This window comes from Pecten maximus, chromosome 11 (assembly GCF_902652985.1).
Source record: "Pecten maximus chromosome 11, xPecMax1.1, whole genome shotgun sequence".
NCBI lineage: Eukaryota > Metazoa > Mollusca > Bivalvia > Pectinida > Pectinidae > Pecten > Pecten maximus.
In genome coordinates, this window is record NC_047025.1 from 2,041,974 (window position 1) to 2,063,696 (window position 21,723).

At 35.9% G+C, this 21,723-nt stretch overlaps 1 protein-coding gene across 1 annotated transcript; it reads right to left on the bottom strand.

The window, feature by feature from the left end:
• Positions 1-2,305: 2,305 nt before the first annotated feature.
• Positions 2,306-14,544, bottom strand: LOC117337098. The gene is made up of 3 exons (XM_033897884.1): positions 13,771-14,544; positions 6,498-6,629; positions 2,306-3,955 (listed from the first exon to the last, which is right to left on the bottom strand). The coding sequence occupies exons 1-3, from the start codon at positions 14,213-14,215 to the stop codon at positions 3,690-3,692; spliced, it is 843 nt and encodes a 280-aa protein (XP_033753775.1). The 5' UTR covers positions 14,216-14,544; the 3' UTR covers positions 2,306-3,689.
• Between the last annotated feature and the right edge of the window lie 7,179 nt (positions 14,545-21,723).

The window sequence follows — 21,723 nt, forward strand, 5'->3', positions numbered from 1 at the left end:
CAGACAGGACCGTAGGCCGGTGGATTTTCTCGGGGTACTCCAACTTTCCTCCACCTCCAAAACCTGGCACGTCCTTAAATGACCCTGGCTGTTAATAGGACGTTAAACAAAATAAACCAAACCTTCAGACAGGAGGTACAGTACATGTGCAAACAGTGATGTATTTGTATCTGTTTGCCATCTTCGAAATGAGTTGCATTCTTCATTTCTGAGAAAAGTATATTGGTTTCTAGCAAAAAAACTAACGTGTGGCTGATTTGATTCGTTTGAAGAAGCTTGACTGAAACTAAAACCTTTTATTTTTAATAGGTCGAGTGGTACACACTTGCCTTTCACCTAGGCGGCCGGGGTTCGATTCCCCGATCGGACGTGAAAAGGTATGGGGTCACCTGCCCGACCACGTGGGTTTTCCCCGGGTACTCCGGTTTCCTCCCACAGTAAGACCCCTCGCGCGCTTCCATCCGGGCCAACAAGCGTGAATAATGTAAGTTAATATAGCTTGTGTCGCAATAATTGCAAAATAAATTAAGTTTACATTTTTTTCAATTTGTAATTTTCAACGGCAATCTTGGCATGCCGACACCTTATAATTTCTAGTCATCAGGGTCTCCAGTGAATCCTTACGTATGCCGATAAACTCTGAGATGTTTCACGGACTGTAATATATCATTTGACCATACTCATGCCAATATGGCGGCAATATTGACCAATGATCTATGGTCCACGTGAACGATCTTCAGAGCACAATCGTGATATATATAGAATGCATGGTGAGTGTCTTACAATATAAGCTGTATTTTGGCGAGGGTAAAGAAAGACAAAAATGGTTGCTTCACTTTGAAGTAGGTCAGTCGAACAGACGCACGTGCTAAGATTCCAAAATACAGCTGTTTTCCGTCAATGCCGTATACAGCAATTCATATATGGTGGGTGTATTCCGACAATGCAGTGGCACAGTTGCAGGATAAAACTGTATATATCGTTGGAGTGTTTTTATTTCATACAACTGGTATCAGCACCAATCCTTTGGACTGGTACCTTACCAGCCTTCGATGAGGATTTATCGAATTACATAAACAACAAGCCATGCGGGAAAAACACAGACACAAGCTTATAAATGGTGTATTGATTAGCTCACAAATATTTCTTGAAAATAATGCGAGCTAATAACTTGATATTAATAATCATATTTACTGGTGAAATAAATCATAGTTGTTTGTATCAAATGATTGTACTAAAGACAGGCAAGCTTTCAGATGGTATCACTTGCTATATAAAACCAAATCATACCTAACCAGCCTTTGGTAGGGATTTAAATTGCGTAAGCAGTAAGCGAAGCGGAAGAAGCCCAAACATGCTATGTAAAACAGAATCATACAGCTGTTTCGCATTTCTGTCCCTTGTCAGTGATGCTAGGGCACACAAAATATGTAATTAAGAAACGTTAATTAGAATGCAGTTACTTAATAACATAATGCATTGCAATCTAACGTGTTAAAAACGTCAAACACGACATGTGTGTGAGGCGCTGTTTTACTATTTATTTACTATTACATTGTATTACATTTGTATATCAAAAACGTGATTTTCTGATATGAAAAATTCAAGCAATAAAAATGAGATGATCAAAAATAAATTTTGGTAAAAAAAATTCTTGATATCAAAGTCATTTTTTAGTTTCGCAGAAAATAACGAGAGTTTCAGTTTGATGGTTCCCGTTCATGATACGGAACTCTCCGAGATATTCCGAACGCAATTAACAAAACAGACAGATCAACCAGAAAGTCGAAATTGATTTCTCTGACTGAAGCCGATAATAGGTCTATCAGAATAGTACACTGTGCTGCTGATGCATGTATGCATTATAATCCTTTGTTAATAGTTAATCACAAAACCAAAAGATGCTAATTGCTAAATTAATTTTGATTTGCCAAAAGTGATTAAATTTTAAAAGAAAAAAAAATGTATTTTTTTTCTTATTGTAATTCATTGAATTTAATGTTGTCAAAATGAAGTCTTTGATAGCCATGTATTTTGATTTTGATATTATAAACACTTTATTGCACTAGTTGTGGAGTGACATGGTAGATGTATTTACCCACGACAAGTCATATTGCCCTTGGTAAAATGGTACGAGGGCTGATTGATAAGTTGTGAGCCTCGTATTGAAGGAGGTACTGAAGGATGTTATTTTTAAGTCCTACTATTCTGTGACTATAAGGGCCATGTACCCAAGGACTGGTCTCATTTGGTTAGTTTATATCGACACGGTAGCACTCTAAAATAAACAAGACAAGCGGCTTCTGCAAAATGGACAAAATCGGTTGAAATTAGTGTTAGGGTGAAAGAGTCTGTCATTGCCATGGCTGCCATTCAAGGTTGTGGCTTTTTAAAATTGATTGAGTATCCGCCTTATTCACATGATCTCGCACCATGAGACATGTATCTATTTCCAAAACTGAAAACGGCTATTCAGGCCCCCTAACCCTAACCCTAACCCTAACCTTAACCCTAACCCTAACATGCAGTGGAAGACTTTCTAAACAGCCAAGAAAAGGAGTTCTATAAAAGTGGCATTGCGGCCCTTAAGTACCACTGCCAAAAGTGTTGAGATACTGAAGGGGATTATGTTGAAAAATAATGCAAGATGTCCGGCAAAATTTAAATAATTCAATATTAGGCTCAAAACTAATCAATTAGGCCTTTTATGCATCTGATAAACATATCATCATACATGTACATGTACCTCCCTTCAACAAGGCCAAGAAATGTATAATTTATGTCGAGAACGGATTTCTTTGACAATGATTATGTAGGTCTAATAATGCGAATAATGGACGCAGCCAGTTTCGAGTACTTAGTTACCGAATATGTAATGCATTTTCCTTATTTTATTTTACATAACGTACAAAGTTAACCAGGTGTCAACTGTCAGATTAAACATAAACTGCTACCATTGTATATAATTTAGCTTACAATCATATAAACAACAAATGAACATTATAAAACACAAATTTTTGTTTAAGCTTATAGACATTACAGAGGCTTGTTCGTTTCCAAAATTTAGTTGCATTATTGAACATGATTTGAAAATATTTCTTATCTTTAAATAACTGGACTAACACGAGTATGTATGAATGATGAAACGCATCGCTACTCAATTAGAAAAATGTTGTAGCAGGAATATTATTAATAATATGATCTTTTTCTGATGATACGGATTTTGTCCAATCATAGTTCCTTGTGAAAATGACCACTACACTGGGAAAATGTTTTGAGGTAAATTTGACCTGAACACATATTGACAAATTGACCTAAAAATGACATGAAATTGAAGTCAATTTCACATGAAGAAATGTTCAGGTCAATTGCAGATCATTTTGAGGTCAATTTCTTGACATGAATCGACTAATCTGCTTTAGTCAGGTCAATTTGACTTGGAAATCTTTCATCTGAAATTGACTTGATACACATTTTGCCTGTGTATGCATTGGCAAATACGATAGAGTGAACCGTTCCTCATTCAGAAAAACAACACTTCTTAAATTTCATAAATGGTATGATGAACCCATCCAAATAATCAATTTTCTATGAAAAGTAACATCAATCCAATAGTTTAAGAATAATCCCCAGTGCTGTAGTATGAGTGACCTTAGAGAACCAAACACGAAGTTGGAATATCCTTGACTTCAGACACAGTCTCGCTGGTAGTGGACAAATCCACGGTCATTTTGGTCTTCATACCACTTATCAGGTTTGTCAAGCTTCGTGACACTCTGGAGGAAACAGTCATTGGTCTGCCAGCCGAATTCAAACGTGACGCACGTGTAAAGTGTCACCGATATGCATGACTGAACACAGGTCTCAAAGGTGATATTCTGAATGGCCTCCTCATTATTCTGGATGAGGAAGTGATTGGATACTTCGGTGTAATCGGTTCCGTATATAGTGCAATCTGCAAAACAAATTACAGAGAACAAGATGTTAGCTAAATGAAATCAGCTTCATTATAGATATTATTACCAGAAATAATCATTCCGTTGGCCCCAAGAGAATAGTTTTCGATTACATAATGATGTGAAGTGATTTGCATGATTTTATCTCGACTGTTTTGATTAGTACACATATAAACCATAATGCTTCTCTAATAATAGGTGTTATGTACCAATTTACCTACTACATATGTTTGGTAATTTGGTTTCATCAGTACTGTTTTAATCAGTACACAATTAAATCATAATATTCCTCTAACAGGTGTTATCTACCAATTTACCTACTACACATGTATGTCCAAGACAAAGCCGATGACAACAACCACCACAGGTGTCATTTTCAATGTTGGGTGGCCAGGCACCTGTCACGTACGCTCAGGTAAGACAGGCTTTTACAGAAGTAATTTTAGGTACATTTAAACCATTCTTGACACAAAATCGGTTCGGTATTCGGAATTCATTTTCAATTCATTTTTATTACTATAACCTAGAATGATCGATTCCGCACATCGCCTTTTAAGGGAAGGTTCACTGTAACATAATGGATGTCTACAGGTGTTAAAACACAATTGTTAGAGACTGTAATTGTGATGGAAAACAATATATTCCTCAGTGCGATATGATATCAGACGTGTTGTACTTCCATGGATATGCCTGGTGGCCCCACTGTCAAGGTTCTATGACTCTTGTGGGTTTCAATATAAATCTCTATTACGTCCATTCCTTGACATCGTTTTATAGATTCTGAATTATAATAGAAATTTTGCTTACGGATCCTTATTCTGCATTGTTTCATGCCGTCATAAACTATGATATTTACATTCCAAAGTTTTATTTCATCAGAAATTTTACAGATACGGTAAAGCCTACAACAAAAAACTGTCTTATGACATCACATTTAAATGACGGGGAAACACCAAAGATAACTAGAACTGTCGCCAGGATGGCTGACTAATACCCCCGCGAGTCAATGGTGAATTGGAACTGTTAATTAGAGGCTAACTAAGATAACCCAGCAATATAGTGACCAGTTTCCATAGCAACCATAATTTTGAGAAAAAGAATGTGAGATGCACATCTACACATGGTCCTCTTTATTTGTGTGATGCTTCATTGAAATCGGCCTTTCAGTTTAGGAGTTGTCCGCACAAGCACAAACTTAAAAGTTATGGTTCTTATCAGAAAACCTGTTTAAAGTGACCAGTTGCCACAGCAACCATAATTTTGAGAAAAAGAAAGTGGTATGCACATTTACACATGGTCCTCTATATTTGTGTGAAGTGTCATTGAAATCGGCCCTTTGGTTTAGGAGGAGTTGTTTGGACAAATTGAAAGTTATGGTTCTTATCAGAAAACCTGCTTATAGTGAAGAGTTACCATAGCAACCATAATTTTGAGAAAAAGAATGTGGCATGCACATCTACACATGATCATTAATATGTGTGTGAAGTTTCATTGGAATCGGCCCATCGGTTTAGGAGGAGTTGTGCGGACAAAATGTGTCTACAGACAGACGGACGGACGGACCGACGGACGGACAGACAGACAACCTGATTCCAGTATATCCCCCTAACTTCGTTGCGGGGGTATAAAAACATACATAATGTTCCATTATCACGGATATACATTATAGATCATAGTCCTAATTACGCTTCAAAGAATATACATGTTTGTACAGAAAAAAAAAACATTCTGAAGAAGACTTCCTGAGGATGTGTTGAAGAGACTCAAAGCGATAACGCCGGTCACATCAGGAAGCTTTTGAAACATTTCGGTCAGGCAGCAATCATTTCTGTGGATCCCAGACTTTAAAATTGATTGATTGATTGTATGATGTATAAGTGTATTCAACGTTGAATACAATTTTCTCCCTCAATATGGACAGGGGATTTACATACATTACATGGTATATAGGACAACGGTATTGTGAACATCATACGCTCTCTATACCATCTACATGTATCCGTTTTCAACTCGTGCATGTAGAACGGTGTAGTTTGCAATATTATTTGTTATTGAATCTATGCATATATTCGCTAGTTTTGCTCAAATGTAATCAATGCGATCTGATTTTCAAGGGGAAAATGTGTGAAATGTTACATTTCTTTATAGCTCCGCGAAATTCATCAACTTCTGTAAACAGTTGGAACCAACCTAGACTAGCAAGACTTAATCAAAATTACAAAAAAAAAAACAAACAAAAAAATGATATAGGCCACTGTTCCATTATTTTCGTCTATTCATTTTTAATTATGCATATTTTATTAACTATCACAGTAAGATGCAAATTATTAACCATTTGATTTGAAGATGGCCTTTGAAACTCATTATTACTTACACACAACATAAATCCTTTACCATTTCTCATGATGACAATTTATTACACTTACTATTTTTGTGTACAAAGAAACTCACTTACTTTTGGCACAGGACCTTGACGTTGGCCAGAAACTGTATGAAAACTTATTACACTTACTCTATTTATTTACAAAGAAACACACTTACTTGCGGCACAGGACCTTGACGATGGCCAAAAACTGTATCCAGGAGAGCACCAACATGCGCCACCGCGACACTCTGAGTCTGTGACGTAGCAATCCGAGGATGTAGTACAAGCATCGCCTATATAGCCTTCACCTTAAATAAATAATAATGATAAAAAATAGATAAGATAAATAAATAAATAAATAGGGGAAAAAAAACAAAAAACAAGCACGTTACCATGACAGATAATCTTGGGACATAGCATCTGAAAGAACCTATTAACTAGTATTTGTCATGTCAGAGGATAATTAACAAAATTCCATTGACAATGAATGAAAATGTCTATGTTTGTATAAAAAGTTAGGTGCGGATTTTCATCGCCTATATAACCTTCACCTTGAGTCATAAAAAACCCAAGCATGTTACCATAACAGATAATCTTGGGACATAGTATAGGATTTTTAACTGGTGTTTGACATCAAATTATTTTCAGAAGAACAATTAACAATAAAAAATCCATTGATGGCGATTTAATGTTGTCTAAAAAAAACAGGTACGGATTTTCATTGGTTGAAAATTAGTGCCAGCGATTAAAGATTACGTACTGGCCGTATGTTATCTATGATTTTTTTTTATTGTTGTTGTTTTTTTGTTTTTTGTTTTTTTTTGTTTTTCGTTTTTTGTTTGTTTGTTTGTTGTTTTTTGTTGTCGTTGCTTTTTTTACAGGCTTACTTAGTTATCCCTAGTGTATAAGTTACGCCGTTAATCAGGTGGTTAACTATGTTGATCACAGGTTAACCATAACACCTCAACTAGTATTTGCTATTGTCATTTTTAACATGAAATTATCTTTAAATTCAATACTATAATGACACATTCCTTTATAACAATTCTCACAAATGATTCTAAACATTCAAAACATAAATAGTGTTTACTTTGTACTTTGCCCCTTATGAAGTATGCCCTTAAGTTGGTATTTGTTTTAATCTTTAATCACTGGAGTTATTTATTTAACTTTTAGTAACACTGATGGGCCTGAATAGAGCCAATTTTATCTGGTGTAAAACATATTTCGAATCTATATTTAGAGATCAACCAACCAATTGTTTTCCCATAGACTTTAGTGTTAACGTTTTGGAGTATTTCATTCAAATTCTTGAATTCAATATGACAATTATGGTTTATAACAAAGGTTTAGGGTCTCATATAACACCTAATCAAAAAATAAAGTTTGGTCCTTCTACTCAAACTTTCTCCAGGGTAGCCATTTTGAAAATTGGTGAATTTCGCAGTAAAAATTCTCAAAAATCTTAAATGTTTACCTGTTAATTATTAGTACCTGAACTTTTGGGGAAAAAATCAATCGGACATTTCTTATTGATAGTTACCTATCAGGCTACATATCTATTTTCTCGCTTCATAACATACTGGCCAATCAGTGGCTGCCAGACATTTTATCCTTGGCTCAACCTATACACAGGGGCTGTTTCAAAAATCTATTTTTTCAATTGGTTGGTTGTTCCCTATTTAGAAGGTTATATCAACATTTAAATAAATTCTTATTTCATCTTCTGTTCCCTTGTTAACAGCGATATATCAGCATGATCGATGTACTTAAATAACTACATACAAACATGGTGATTCATGTAAATAATCCATGTGGGGATGTATCAGATTATGTCAACTGTGCATGTTTTTGAGGATCGGGTATATATAAGTTTCAGACTTTGGGATTTTTTTCTTACAGAGTTTACAGCAAGGTATCTATTCATATCTAAAGCTTGACCAGAGAGTGTTTCATCTACAATAGTGCCAATTCAATGGTTACATTGATAGACAATACTTTACATTATGATTGTAATGGATGCTTCAATTATCTTTCTATCACTACTAATGTATAGGGACAATCTGGAGTAGTTCACAGCAGGGATTTTCCTGCTAATATGATATTTTGAGTATATACAGTGAATTTCTTGCAAATTTGACAATTTGTCGTTCATCCTCTTTTGTGGCTGCAAGCAAGGATTTCCTGCTAACTTGTCACTTGGAACTTTTGGAAGTTTATGATTGCTGGTATTTTACACTTTTATTGATTTGATAAATTCTAAGACAATTTACAGTTTAGAATTTGCCATCAAGATTTTTTGTGGTGGTAGTGTCAAGTACTGAGATGGAATTTTCGGATCTTTAGCATGCTCTTTGCTATTTCTATCTCTGCGGTTCCTGCCATAATAATGCTGATAGTAATAAAGTATTTAGTTCATATTTTCCTTAAATTACAGCAATTCAAAGTGACGGCTGACTACATTTATGTTTACAGCTTATTGACATATCTTGTCACATATTTATCTGTTTGTTTTAGCTGGACCTTCGCCGATTTGTTTGTGGTTACCTCTTGGTGATGAAGCCATGTCCACTATAACCAAATATAGCATAGAAGATACGATTTATCAGTCTATTGACCGTTTTTTGTATAGTGAAAGAAATAATTAAATATTAAAACAATGCGAATTTGCCTAACATTTGTTTCTTGTTTCTGATAACAAATGTTTCCGCCAACGCAGATTAAGAGTAGTTCAGGTGAATGGAAATATGCACTTGACAATGTGCTGGTACGGAAACAGATAAGGCGTAAGATATCGAAGCGGAAAATGAAAATAAGATAAATTTGACTGCAGAGGCGTAAGCGGGACGTACTTTATCTAATCGCTAAAAACGAAAAAAAAAAGATAATTATGACCGATATCTTTCTCATCTGGATGAATTGAAAAAATGATAGAAGATTTGATCATGAAGATGAAGGCGAGTTTTACTCAAAAGACTGTCAAAGACGTTTTCAAGCAAATATCGCAAATCAATGACGTTGACAACAGGTGAAAACGAAGGAATCTCATAGCCTGTGAAATCTAACATTGTACATATTTTGTACATACAATGTACTTTGTATTATGAAATAAACACTGCATACTGGTCAAACAGAACTCGATTGTGTGTGAATATATTATTATCATTACACCTCATGTTAATAACAGTGCCTGCCATTAGCCGAAACACCTTACGTAGCCAGGAAATAAAACATTATATTCCCCTGAGCCAGGGAATTAAAACATCATATCTCCCTGGAGCGCGTGCCCCCATGGCGACCCTCTCTCTGATTCTCGCAAGAGTTGTCGTTCTTGCCAGTATCGTTTTGTAAACAAACTGAAATTTGAAATTAATTGTGAAAAAAACAATTGAATTAAAGAGTCTATTTGATTGAACTTGACTTATACTTTTTTCTCTATAATAAACAGTTTATGGCCCTCTTGGTAGGGTGATATGAAGGTTTGTCTACTTGGCCCTCGGGGAATATGACTCCTTCAATTATACAAACCTTCATATCACCCTACCCAGAGGGCCATAAATGTATATTACATATCTAGCACAACTATTATATTGGTACATGTGATGGTACAAAAGCAGACCCTCTACAATGCGGATCACTCTACAAACTGGCCAAATGATAGACCTCCTTGGCGTTCAGGGTGTATTTATATATTTTCACCCCTTATACGAAAATATGATTGCTACCAGAAATCAAATCAAATATATCTCCAACAGCATCTGGAATGTTGAATCATTTCACGCGCTTTCTCCTCGAATGGAGAATTTGAAAAGAATAATAAATCGCTTATTATGAATTAGATCAATTCTTTTCTTGGTTTGCACTCTTCTTGCCTTAAAGTGTTGTAATTACGCTTGGAATACTTGTCGTCATTATGAATGAAATTGTTTGTTTATTACGTCATACTGCGGATGCATGTCCCCTGATTTTGAAAACTGAGTAATGCGGTCATCATAGAAAGTATGCCAGCTTCCTGCTTTTTGTTTTTGGAGATACGGCTGCTATATATTACGTCACATGGTAACCAGGGTTACTGGCCCACTACACAACTAGAAGGGTATGGCTAATCTTTCTTCAGATACATGCATGTCTCGTCAGCTTAGTGACAATGCCTACATTATTCCAGATGATAAACCTACTGACACGGTACTGCACATTCCGACAATCAGGAGGGAGAGTGAGCCTGGAATTGTCTGTTAACATTCATCTCTCCAAAGTATTCATACTCATTTCGGTTCATAGTCCTATAGGGACAAACCGACCAATTGTTTTTCAATAGACTTTAGTGTTAACGTTTTGGAGTATATCATTACAACTCTTGAATTCAATATGGCAATTATGGTTTATAACGAAAGTTTAGGGTCTCATACAACACGTAATCAAAAAAGAAAGTTGGGTCCTTCAGTTCAAATTTTTTCCAGGGTAGCCATTTTGAAAATGGGTGAATTTCGCAGTAAAAATTCTCAAAAATCTGAAATGTTTACCTGTTAATTAATATTACGTGAACTTAATCGGACTAAGACAATTTATATCAACATTTCTTATGGATAGTTATCAGGCTACATATCTAATTTCTTACTTCATAACATACGGGCCAATCAGTGACTGTCAGACATTTTATCCTTGGCTCAACTTTCTATAAACAAGGGATGTTTCAAAAATCTATTTTTTTCAATTGATTGGTTGTTCCATATGAACCGAAACGGAGTTTATTGCTTCGTATATAGTGACACTGCAGCGCAAAGATAAATATTACACAATCAATATTTCCTAACACAGATAACACGGCAAATGTTAAGAGTAGGTATATAAGTTTTAATTAAAAAAATGGTCAATTTTGCTGCTTTTAATGTAACACTATACATACCATTAAAATATAGATAATTCAGCCTCGTATACATCATTTTTCGATCCATTCTTTAGTTTAAACAATAGTTATGTTTTTATCACTATACACTGCAGTTTCCTGTACAAATACAGCGAGATTGGAAAACAATATATATATATATATATATATATTATTCCTTTCCTCTATTTCAAATAATGGCAATTTACATAGATTTTTTTTCCAACATTACTGATGTGAAAGGCAAAGATATATGAAAGTAATAGAGCAATTTTGCCTGTATAAACAATCTGAAAGGTACATTGTAAAAAATATAGAGGCTATTGAATTATTTCCGGAGCGAAGCATTATTCGGGCCGTCAATCAATTTTCTTTTTATTGCGTTTCTATGCTAAAAAATAATTAAAAAATAATTGAAATTAAAATGAAAACATCGAAAACTTTATATTGTCAAAAATCAGTAACATAATTCATATCATCGTCTCTTTGTGACGTTACTCCACGCCAACTTGACGGCGCCATTTTGAAAGGACTGGACAGCGCAGCTAAAGCGTTTTCTGCTGTTATTGGAAAATCTGTGCATAAAAATCTAACTTAAAGAGAGTATTTTATCACAAATTAGTCTGAAATTTCAAGGAATAACCCATATATCTATTTAATTTTCGATTGTCAAGTTTCAACGAGGTGAATACAAACGTTCGCTCTGGTTGGTAAAAAACAAATACAAGAATATATTTTCACTGCAAAATCTGATATTTCATTACAACAACAACAAAAACAAAAAACAAAAAAAAAAACAAAAACAAAAAAACAAAGAAACTAAAACAAAACAAAAAAACTGCTCATCTTAAAATATGGGGTCAGTTTGATGATTTTGATATATTTCACTTGAAAAAATGCAATTAATATATAGAGGATATCTAACAGTGTCTTCAGTAATACCAAATATATTTCACGAGTGGGGCTAATATTTTGATATTTTTCACGAGTGCGCAGCACGAGTGAAAAATATCAAAATATTAGCCACACGAGTGAAATATATTTGGTTTTAATGAAGACACTGTTAGATATTCTGTTTATTACATTTTTCATCAACGAAAACCCTACCCCGTATGCTAACTAGGACTACAGCGATAATTTGTAAACAAAAAAAGTAGTTTCCCCTGTCCAGGTGCTGACATATATGTCGGGCTTTCTGATTGGTCAATTATTTTGGTATTTTCTAATCATTAATTTGATTGGTCAAATCAGCAAAAGTGATAAAAAGAACGTTTCAATGGCGCAGTGATGGTCGGCCCGATACCCTGACATGATCATTGTGGAAGTCGTCTATAAGGTCATATAGAATACCTGGATCGCAATGTATTTACATACATGGATACGAATTGTACATATATTATATATATTTCTCTCGGTACAACTACGACAGGAAATTCAAATCGCTATCTTCGGATCACCAACACAGAGTGTATATGATACATTGTGCTAATAAATAGATATATAGCTTAGAATATATATTATTCCTTTCCTCTATTTCAAATAATGGCAATTTACATAGATTTTTTTCCCAACATTACTGATGTGATAGGCAAAGATATATGAAAATAATAGAGCAAATATGCCTGTATAAACAATCTGAAAGGTACACTAGTAGTATATACGTCTCTTTATACCCCAACGTGACTTTTTATCCCCCAACTTGACCTACATTTGAGCGCGTCATTGACCCCTCACGTGACACCTGTGTGACCGACTTAACCTTGTGATACTTTAAACCCCAGACCCCATGACGTCATTGACCCCCTCACGTAACACCTGTGTGATCATAAAAATTTAACCCCAGACCCCATGGCGTCATTGACCCCCTCACGTAACACCTGTGTGATCTTGAAACTTTAAACCCCAGACCCCCTTACGTCATTTCCCCTCTCACCTGAACACCTGTAACACCGTACGGTAACTCATATTAAAAGTAACGTTTTAGATAGATGAATGTAAAAGTAATATATTCTATAAATTATTATCAATTCATGATGTAAAATAATTTATTAGGAATGTTTACAAATATCTTCCCTGAGTTGATAAAAGAGATCGTATGATTCAATCAATAATATTCTCTATCTTCACTTTTCAAACTGACAACTTAATTAACATATTTTAACCGTTTATCTTGTACGCGAACATTTCAATCATGTCCCAGTGGTATTACAGGTGTTCAGGTGAGAGGGGAAATGACGCGCTCAAATGTAGTTTGGGTTTAAAGTTTCATAAGGTTAATTAGGTCATGCAGGTGTTACGTGAGGGGGACCACGCAATACCAGAAGAAAAATACTGTTATCATAACCAAAACAATTTCCTACAGACAATATAGTACTTTCTGTGGACAACATATCATAACAATGTAAATATAATGCTTATAATGGCGATCAATCTACTGAGCTTAATTATTTCTTCTGGTAAAACATTTGAAGAAAACGTGTTACCAATGATCCTTAAACATCAATTATAGTCCAAACGTCTACACCACCGACAACAATAACATCACGAGGATAACTGTTACTTACCATCTTCATCTACATAATACTTATTACCGACAGCAGGGATTGACCCGTTTGTAACTCCTAAAGTGATGGAATGACCCTCACATAAATGAGAATCATTGTTGTAGAAAAAACTGACACACGCATCGTCGTTTTTGCAGTGTTCAGCGCACCGGAATGTCGTCGTTAGGTTTGTGATTGTCCATAATTTACGTGTAGGTAGCGTCATGTTTTGTAAATTATTCCTCAGTGAACTTTTAAACATTCTTATTTCTTCTGCAGCAATTATACAATCCAACAAACAAAACAGTATAAATGTTATGCTTACTAATTTTGCCAGGAAATTAGTGTTTTTGATCTTCAGCAAATCTTTTATAATTTCCATGACATCTGTTGATACCACTAGCTGACTGAAGGTTGAGAATAGTCCTGCTTCGGTACCAAAGGTGCACAACAGTCTTGTTGACATACGAAGGGTGCACAACAGTCTTGTTGACGTACGAAGGGATGAAAAGCAGTCTCGTGGCAGTACCAAGGGTGAAAACAGTCTTGTTACAGTACCAAGGGTGAAAACAGTCTTGTTACAGTACCAAGGGTGAAAAGTAGTCTCGTGGCAGTACCAAGGGTAAAAAGCAGTATTGTGTCACATCCAAGGGTGAATTGTCCGGTTCCAGATGATAGTATACTCTACAACTATCTGAGAGACACTATCAAGTGTGGGAAACATTATCCTCTGTCAAACATTCTCAGATGATGGGATGTTATAATGTGATGTTTAGGACAGTGATCCTTTGTCCACTGACGTCATCCCATCCCAGACGTTAGTAGCTCCAGTGATTAAATGTCACTAACAGTTTGATATGTCTAGGCTTGGCTTTACCAATCAAAATGTACCCAGCACATACGGATGCTACCAGGATCAATATAACCCAATTGCTGCTAACCATGGTCTGGTCCTTTGGTGTCCTTAGACGAATACGTTATTTTCGTTGAGTTTAAACAGTAATTATGTTTATAGTTAAAACATCAAAGGGATTTGGCTAAATAACAATAAAAAGCCGAGAAGTTTTATACGATTATATTATAGCCTAGGTGGTGCTGATATATTTATGGCTATAACCAGATGTTCTATAATTTGGCTATATTGCATATATACTAATACTAGCGGTTTTTCTTTTTTTTTTTTTTTAAGCGGGGTTTTAATTTCGCGATATTCCTGGAAATATATACTCAGCGAATATAGCGAGAAAGTTATTCTTTTGATTGAGCGTTACTAGTGTAGCGGGACTGGACTGGGTCGATCATCGGTGACCAGGTAGCTCAATTGGTAGAGCATCCGGCTAGTGTTCGGAGGTCCCGGGTTCGAACCCCGGTCTGGCCGCTACATTTTCTCCTCTCCTGTTACAAAATTGGCGCCCAACTAAAATACCCACGGTGGTGGTATAAGGGTCTCGTGTGTCTTCGAGGGCGAAGACTTGAAAAAAAGGAGGGAGGTGTGTAGCGGGACTGGACTGGGTCGATCATCGGTGACCAGGTAGCTCAATTGGTAGAGAGTCCGGCTAGTGTTCGGAGGTCCCGGGTTCGAACCTCGGTCTGGCCGCTACATTTTCTCCTCTCCTGTTACACTAGTATTTACTTTCAGTTGGTTTTTTTTTATGCTGTGGAGGATCATTTCCGACACCGAAGGCAGTGCAGTTACATAGGTCACTGCAGCATGTTTACAGTATTGCGCGAATTAATTATATATAAATACCTACGATCTCAACTCGCATTGGGTCAACCGTAAAGTTAACTGCCTTATTTCAAAGACTTAAAAACACCAATAATCCCACACATTGATGATATGGCGGTTCCTTCAAAGGATTCTCTTCAATTCATTTTTCTGTAGAACACAGACGTTGACAAGTCATCAAGTGGTAGATAGATGATTATAGCAGACAATCATACAGACAATCATACAGACAATCATACAGACAATCATACAGACAAAATATTGATTGTTTGTGCCGGATACATACACATTTCAAAATTTTCGATTTTAATTAAAATGTAAATTGATTCTGTTGAGCCGAAAGGCACAAAAGTAATAGAAAACTTAACTGAACTTCTCACTTAGATAGATACAACCTGTGTTGGTTTGATTCTCAACTTAGTTTTCAACCTCTACTGGCGTCTAGTAGCTTTAGTCCCGGTCAGAAGATAATTAGATGTTGTCATTACGGCCTTGGGGTCTTATAGGGAACAACCAACCAATTGAAAAAAAATATTTTTGAAACATCCCCTGTGTATCGAAAGTTGAGCCAAGGATAAAATGTCTGGCAGTCACTGATTGGCCAGTATGTTATGAAGTAAGAAAATAGATATGTAGCCTGATAGGTAATTATCAATAAGAAATGTTGATATGAATTTTGTAAGTCTAATTGAATTTTTTTCAAAAAGTTCAAGTTATAATAATTAACAGGTAAACATTTAAGATTTTTGAGAATTTTTACTGCGAAATTCACCCATTTTCAAAATGGCTACGCTGGAGAAAATTTGAGCTGAAGGACCCAACTTTGTTTTTGATTACGTGTTATATGAGACCCTAAACTTTTGTTATTAACCATGATTGTCATATCGAATTCAATAATTTGAATGAAATACTCCAAAACGTTAACACTAAAGTCTATGGAAAAACAATTGGTTGGTTGGTGCCTTCTAAAGCCGAGGTACTGTAACTGTTGTTATTTCAATAAAAAACGCATGGGGGTAATTCTGCGAATGATGCACTCTTTTCTTTTGCAAAAGTTCTATAAATACCACATACATCACAAAACAAACATTTCACGGTCGAATGAACTGTGTGTATTTAGAGTAAATCCCCCCTCCAATTCATTTCCACGTTAACAGATTTAATAAAATCAATATATATCATGACATACCTATGTATTATATAAATCTGAAAATCATCCATCGAGGCTTATGCGTTTATATGGAAATGCAGATGTGGACTTCTCACCAAATACAAAGGCTTTTCTGTTATAAAGTATACTTCCATTGAATTTACGATCGTGGATGAGCTCATATCGGAAACTGATAGTTGAAATGGCCGCGAATTAGTTATTGTACACAGGATTATGATGCTTCTGTTTCAATGGCGATGATATTCATGACAGCTAGCGATCCATCACATCAAAAACAACAGACAATACTGTCGTAATAAAGAAATTGTAATTTGAACTCAAAATCAATAAAAAGTGGAGAAAATCTGAACACAAAAAAATCGAGATTTTCATGGAGACCATGACAAAGACCAGGCGTTCCGCGGGGATAAGTATCTTTTGTACAATTTGGGCAAGATGCACCAATGAATTATCATTCCTGGTATGTTATTTGTTCTAACAGGATATTAGTGAAATTTCGGTATTAGTTTTAGAACCTCTAAAATTCAGAAATAAATTTATGTACGATGTAATTTTGCATCTTAAAGTTATAATTCAGCAGTAAATCTAAATATTTACTTTAATTCAAAATTTCAATATGAATGCTGTGAATCAACGATGGATCAATTTCAATATTTACTTTAATTCAAAGTTTCAAGATGAGTGCTGTGAATTAACGATGGATCAATTTCTGTGCTAAATACATGATTTTAATGGTGTTCTAGTCATCCGTTGGGATTTGATTATTTAGTGTGGGCCCGAGTGTTTGGATAATACACTTGTATTTAAGTATGGGAAAGCGGAGGTGGAATAATCTTATAATACCCATTACGTGAAGGTGTCGTGGCGTGTGTCAATCATAATACATTTCAAATACATGAACATCCTGCACCATTACCGGCCATCGATTGGGGATAGCGAGAGGAGAGTACGTAGTCCTATATCCCATCACATCCTTCTAAAACTTTAAATTATTCGATATTACTTAATGCGCTACAGTACACCTGTGGTTATCGTATTAGTTATTCCTATTTCATATATCTTATTTCATATACCATTATTTTTATGTAGTCGATTCAATACGTTGTGTGAAGAAGCAATATTTATATATGGATATCATTCGTTTAGAGATCCTAAACCTAAAATTTTGCATCAGGGATAACTGCACCACCATAAAAAGTCATAAAAAGTCAAATTATGCTTTCGAGGGTAACTGCAGTTCTCTCTATGCATAGAGAAGTCAATTACTGTCAAGTTATTCTGAAAAGAGTAACCACAGTTCCATCTATGCATAGAAAAGTCATTTAGAGTCAAAATATTCTGATCAGTTCCATATATGCACAAAACAATAAATATCTTTCAAAAGATAAACGGCATAGTTTTAATGCTGGTGGTTATAATGTAAAACTGCTGGTGAAATAAATTAACGAACTAATGCGTTTCAGCACGGATAACAAAATTATATCATTTTGAATCATTTTTGGTGATAATAAGACTGCATTTGAATCAGAAATATGATTTTATTAATGTGTCATTTGGAAAGATACATCCACTTATTCAGCTTGCATTCAATCCTAACTTTGTTTCGTTTTAACTGCATATCTGCATTTTGCATTTACCGCTACATTGACCAATCACATACTTCATCTTGACCAGTAACGCCACCTGTCGCGTCATATCCGGGGTCAAAAGAATATCATACGGCTATGCCGAAAAATCATTAACGGTCAAGTCTAACAAACGTAAGTCATTAATGGTCAAATTGTTCTTACAAGACTAACCCGAATTCTACATACACACATATTTAGATTTTGACATGGTTCTGTTAAATTTATGGGGCCAGGTTTTAAAGAGGAAGGGTTCCAAACCGTTGTTTACATTATTCTAATCGAAATAAATAAATATCCTGAATACAATTGTTATTGTTCAGCTAATAAACAAGTTATTTATTTATTTTGCTATTTCTATCCCGATACTGGTTTTGCTGTGATCATGCTTTGATGCTGTATACACATGTTTTCCATTCCGAAATTAATATAAAGGAACCGGCCGAAATGAATCAATCATCTTCATTAATTGGGCGGTCAGGTTGAGCGCACACTTATCGACATATTTTATAATTAAATAAAACATGAAAAGCCATGCAGGCAAGAAAGAGGAAAACTGCCCTAATTAAATGTCATTAACTACAATTAAGGATACGATTCGGCAATCCATAAGATTGCTTTTTTTATCCGTGACTTGGCTGTCCGGATTTGGTTCTGTATATTGCTGTCGGCACCACTGGTCTACTTCCGGTAGGGTAAAATAATGGCCGGTAATGTGTGTGTGATTGTTGTCTTTTGGTTGTCTGACTACACGGTCATTGGTTTGATCATTTCATTATCAAACGATTTTTATGTTATATGGCTACACAACTACAATCGGACAGCAGGTATTTACACGAGAACATGATGGCTGTGTAAATATATGGCTGATCGAGTTCTTTTATAATACAGAACACGATTTTGTAGGAGGAGGGGGAGCCGATTTGATAGCATGTTGTATTGTGTGAATTTGATTGATGTTTTATGTAATTTTGAAATTAATTTTACATTTTGAATAATGTATCGTGTTGCGTTTTAATTTCAATAACTAACAAATGAATTGACATGTAATGGATACTATTGTAACGGTATTGATTATTGTGACAACCTTCAGATAATTCTAAGTGGCGACTGGTCTCAGTCTATTCGACGTTCCGGTTATATACACACAATTTCAATATAGTTATTTATAGATATAAAAGGCGTCCCAATGGTTCGGGATTGTAGACATAGAGACAGTAGTGATTGTATGGACGATTACTCATTGGTGCGAAGTTAAGGTGCAGTTATCTTTAAACATATAATTTTGTGATCTGCTTGTAGTTTATTTATGACAGTGCGTCCTCGGATGTTTGACTATCATACCATTTCAATCATGAAGCAATGGTTTCTATTATGTAAACATTTAATCAATCATGTTTGCTAAATGCTCAAATCATTAAAACATCATTAAACAGTTTGAAGGGTCATTAATAATTCAATCCTTATACTTTTGATATATTTGAGACGGGAGAACGGCCTCCACATCGCAGAATAAGGTTGAATCAGGGATCTTGGAACGACCTTCAAGTCTGGCTTGCTTTCATGGTACAGCAAACCTTAACATCATCAGCAGAACCTTGTACTATTGGAATCCTATTTGTACAATTGTACATAGATTCTAGCAGTCGTTTCTTGATCATCCTTGGTTTTGTGGCCAGTGGGACATATCGATTCTCCCTTACCATAATAAAAGAGATTTCCCCCCATAGTGTTACAATGGAAACGTAAAGTAGTAGACTGCAGCCTCGTTTCAACATGGCGGCGACAAGGGTGAACATTTCGCTGACGATGATCCGCCTTTAAGCAGTTTTTATCGGTTGATAATTTTACAGAGAACGCTGCCACTCTCCGACCGACCATCATACGCCATCTCCAAAATCTAAAATAGGGGAAAAAACACGAATTTAATAAATATCGGTATATTTTCGAACCGATAATGTTTTCTTGAAGGCAACGATTAAAACTTTATCTTGTTCATCCGGAACATTCCGACTTTTATACTAGTATATCAATCCTCAGACCTGTGAGTCAATATTTATATCTTAATACGAAATTTTGCTTAACTTCATCACATAGATTCAATAAGTTGATGATAATTTGTGAAGTTACTTGAGTTCATAATGAGAACAAGACAGAAACACAACATGAATAAGAATGCGCTGTTTTAACGTGAATAGAGTGATACTAATTACCGACAGGTACGAGGAAATACAAAAAAATTCGGCTCGCGCCTACGGCGCTCGCTTTATCACTAAATTACTGCCCCCCCTTTCGATTGCAGATCCACAGGGGGGCTTCGCCACCCTAGGACCCGCTGGGCGGCCCCCAGACCTCTCGCAAAAAGGGAAACAAAATCGTCTCCCGCCTACGGCGCTCGCATGATCACTTAATTACTGGACCCCCCTTTCGAAAACTCCTGGATCCGCGCCTGATCCCGAATTATGTGAAATGTGCTATATTCATTTTCCGCGGAGGGCTTAGACCCCCTTGAACCCCCTATCAGGGCGCTGCCCTGGACCCGCTATGCGGCCTCTCAGATCCCTCGTAAAAGAAAGGCAAACAAAATCGGCTCGCGCCTATGGCGCTCGCATTATTACTAAATTACTGGACCCCCCGCCCTTTCGAAAATCCTGGCCGGGTCTGGTGATTCATGTTTTGCCATAAATAATATATACTGATTTGCGTAAATAACTTATTTTGTACTAAATAAATTATCGAAATTATCATTGGATGTTGAAATGATAATTATTGGCTAATTTTGCTGAGATGACATACGATTTGTTTAGTGCGTAAAATTTAAGGTAAAACTAATTTTGCCCCCCCCCCCCCCCCCCACACACTTTTTGACGACTTCCTACTCCACTGAACCGGGAATAATATAGACAACAGTGGAATCAGGAGACAGATCCTAAGCAATTAGTTTTTCTAAAGGTGTGCTGCTGGTGCCAAGAAGTTTTTGATGTAAGCTCGGCTAAACTATATTTTGACAGAATCAACGACCCGTAATGTGATAACTGTAGTTTATGATACAAATACCTTTCCTATTCAACTTAAGGTAGCACAGGTTATTCCTATGTTTTCAGAAGAAGGATGCCGTGAATAAGCAAACCTACATGTCTGGTAGTATTGTAACTACTGTCTCTTAACTCTTTGACCTAGCAATTTGTGATGAAGTCAGTGGATATTCTAATATCATTTTCCATTCCTTGTAGAAGTCTTCAGTCGAGGTTTTAGATGTCAGACGGCCCGGTGAAGAAGTAGGCAGATTTAGCAGGCAGGTTATAGATGTCAGACGGCCCGGTGAAGAAGTAGGCAGATTTAGCAGGCAGGTTATAGATGTCAGACGGCCCGGTGAAGAAGTAGGCAGATTTAGCAGGCAGGTTATAGATGTCAGACGGCCCGGTGAAGAAGTAGGCAGATTTAGCAGG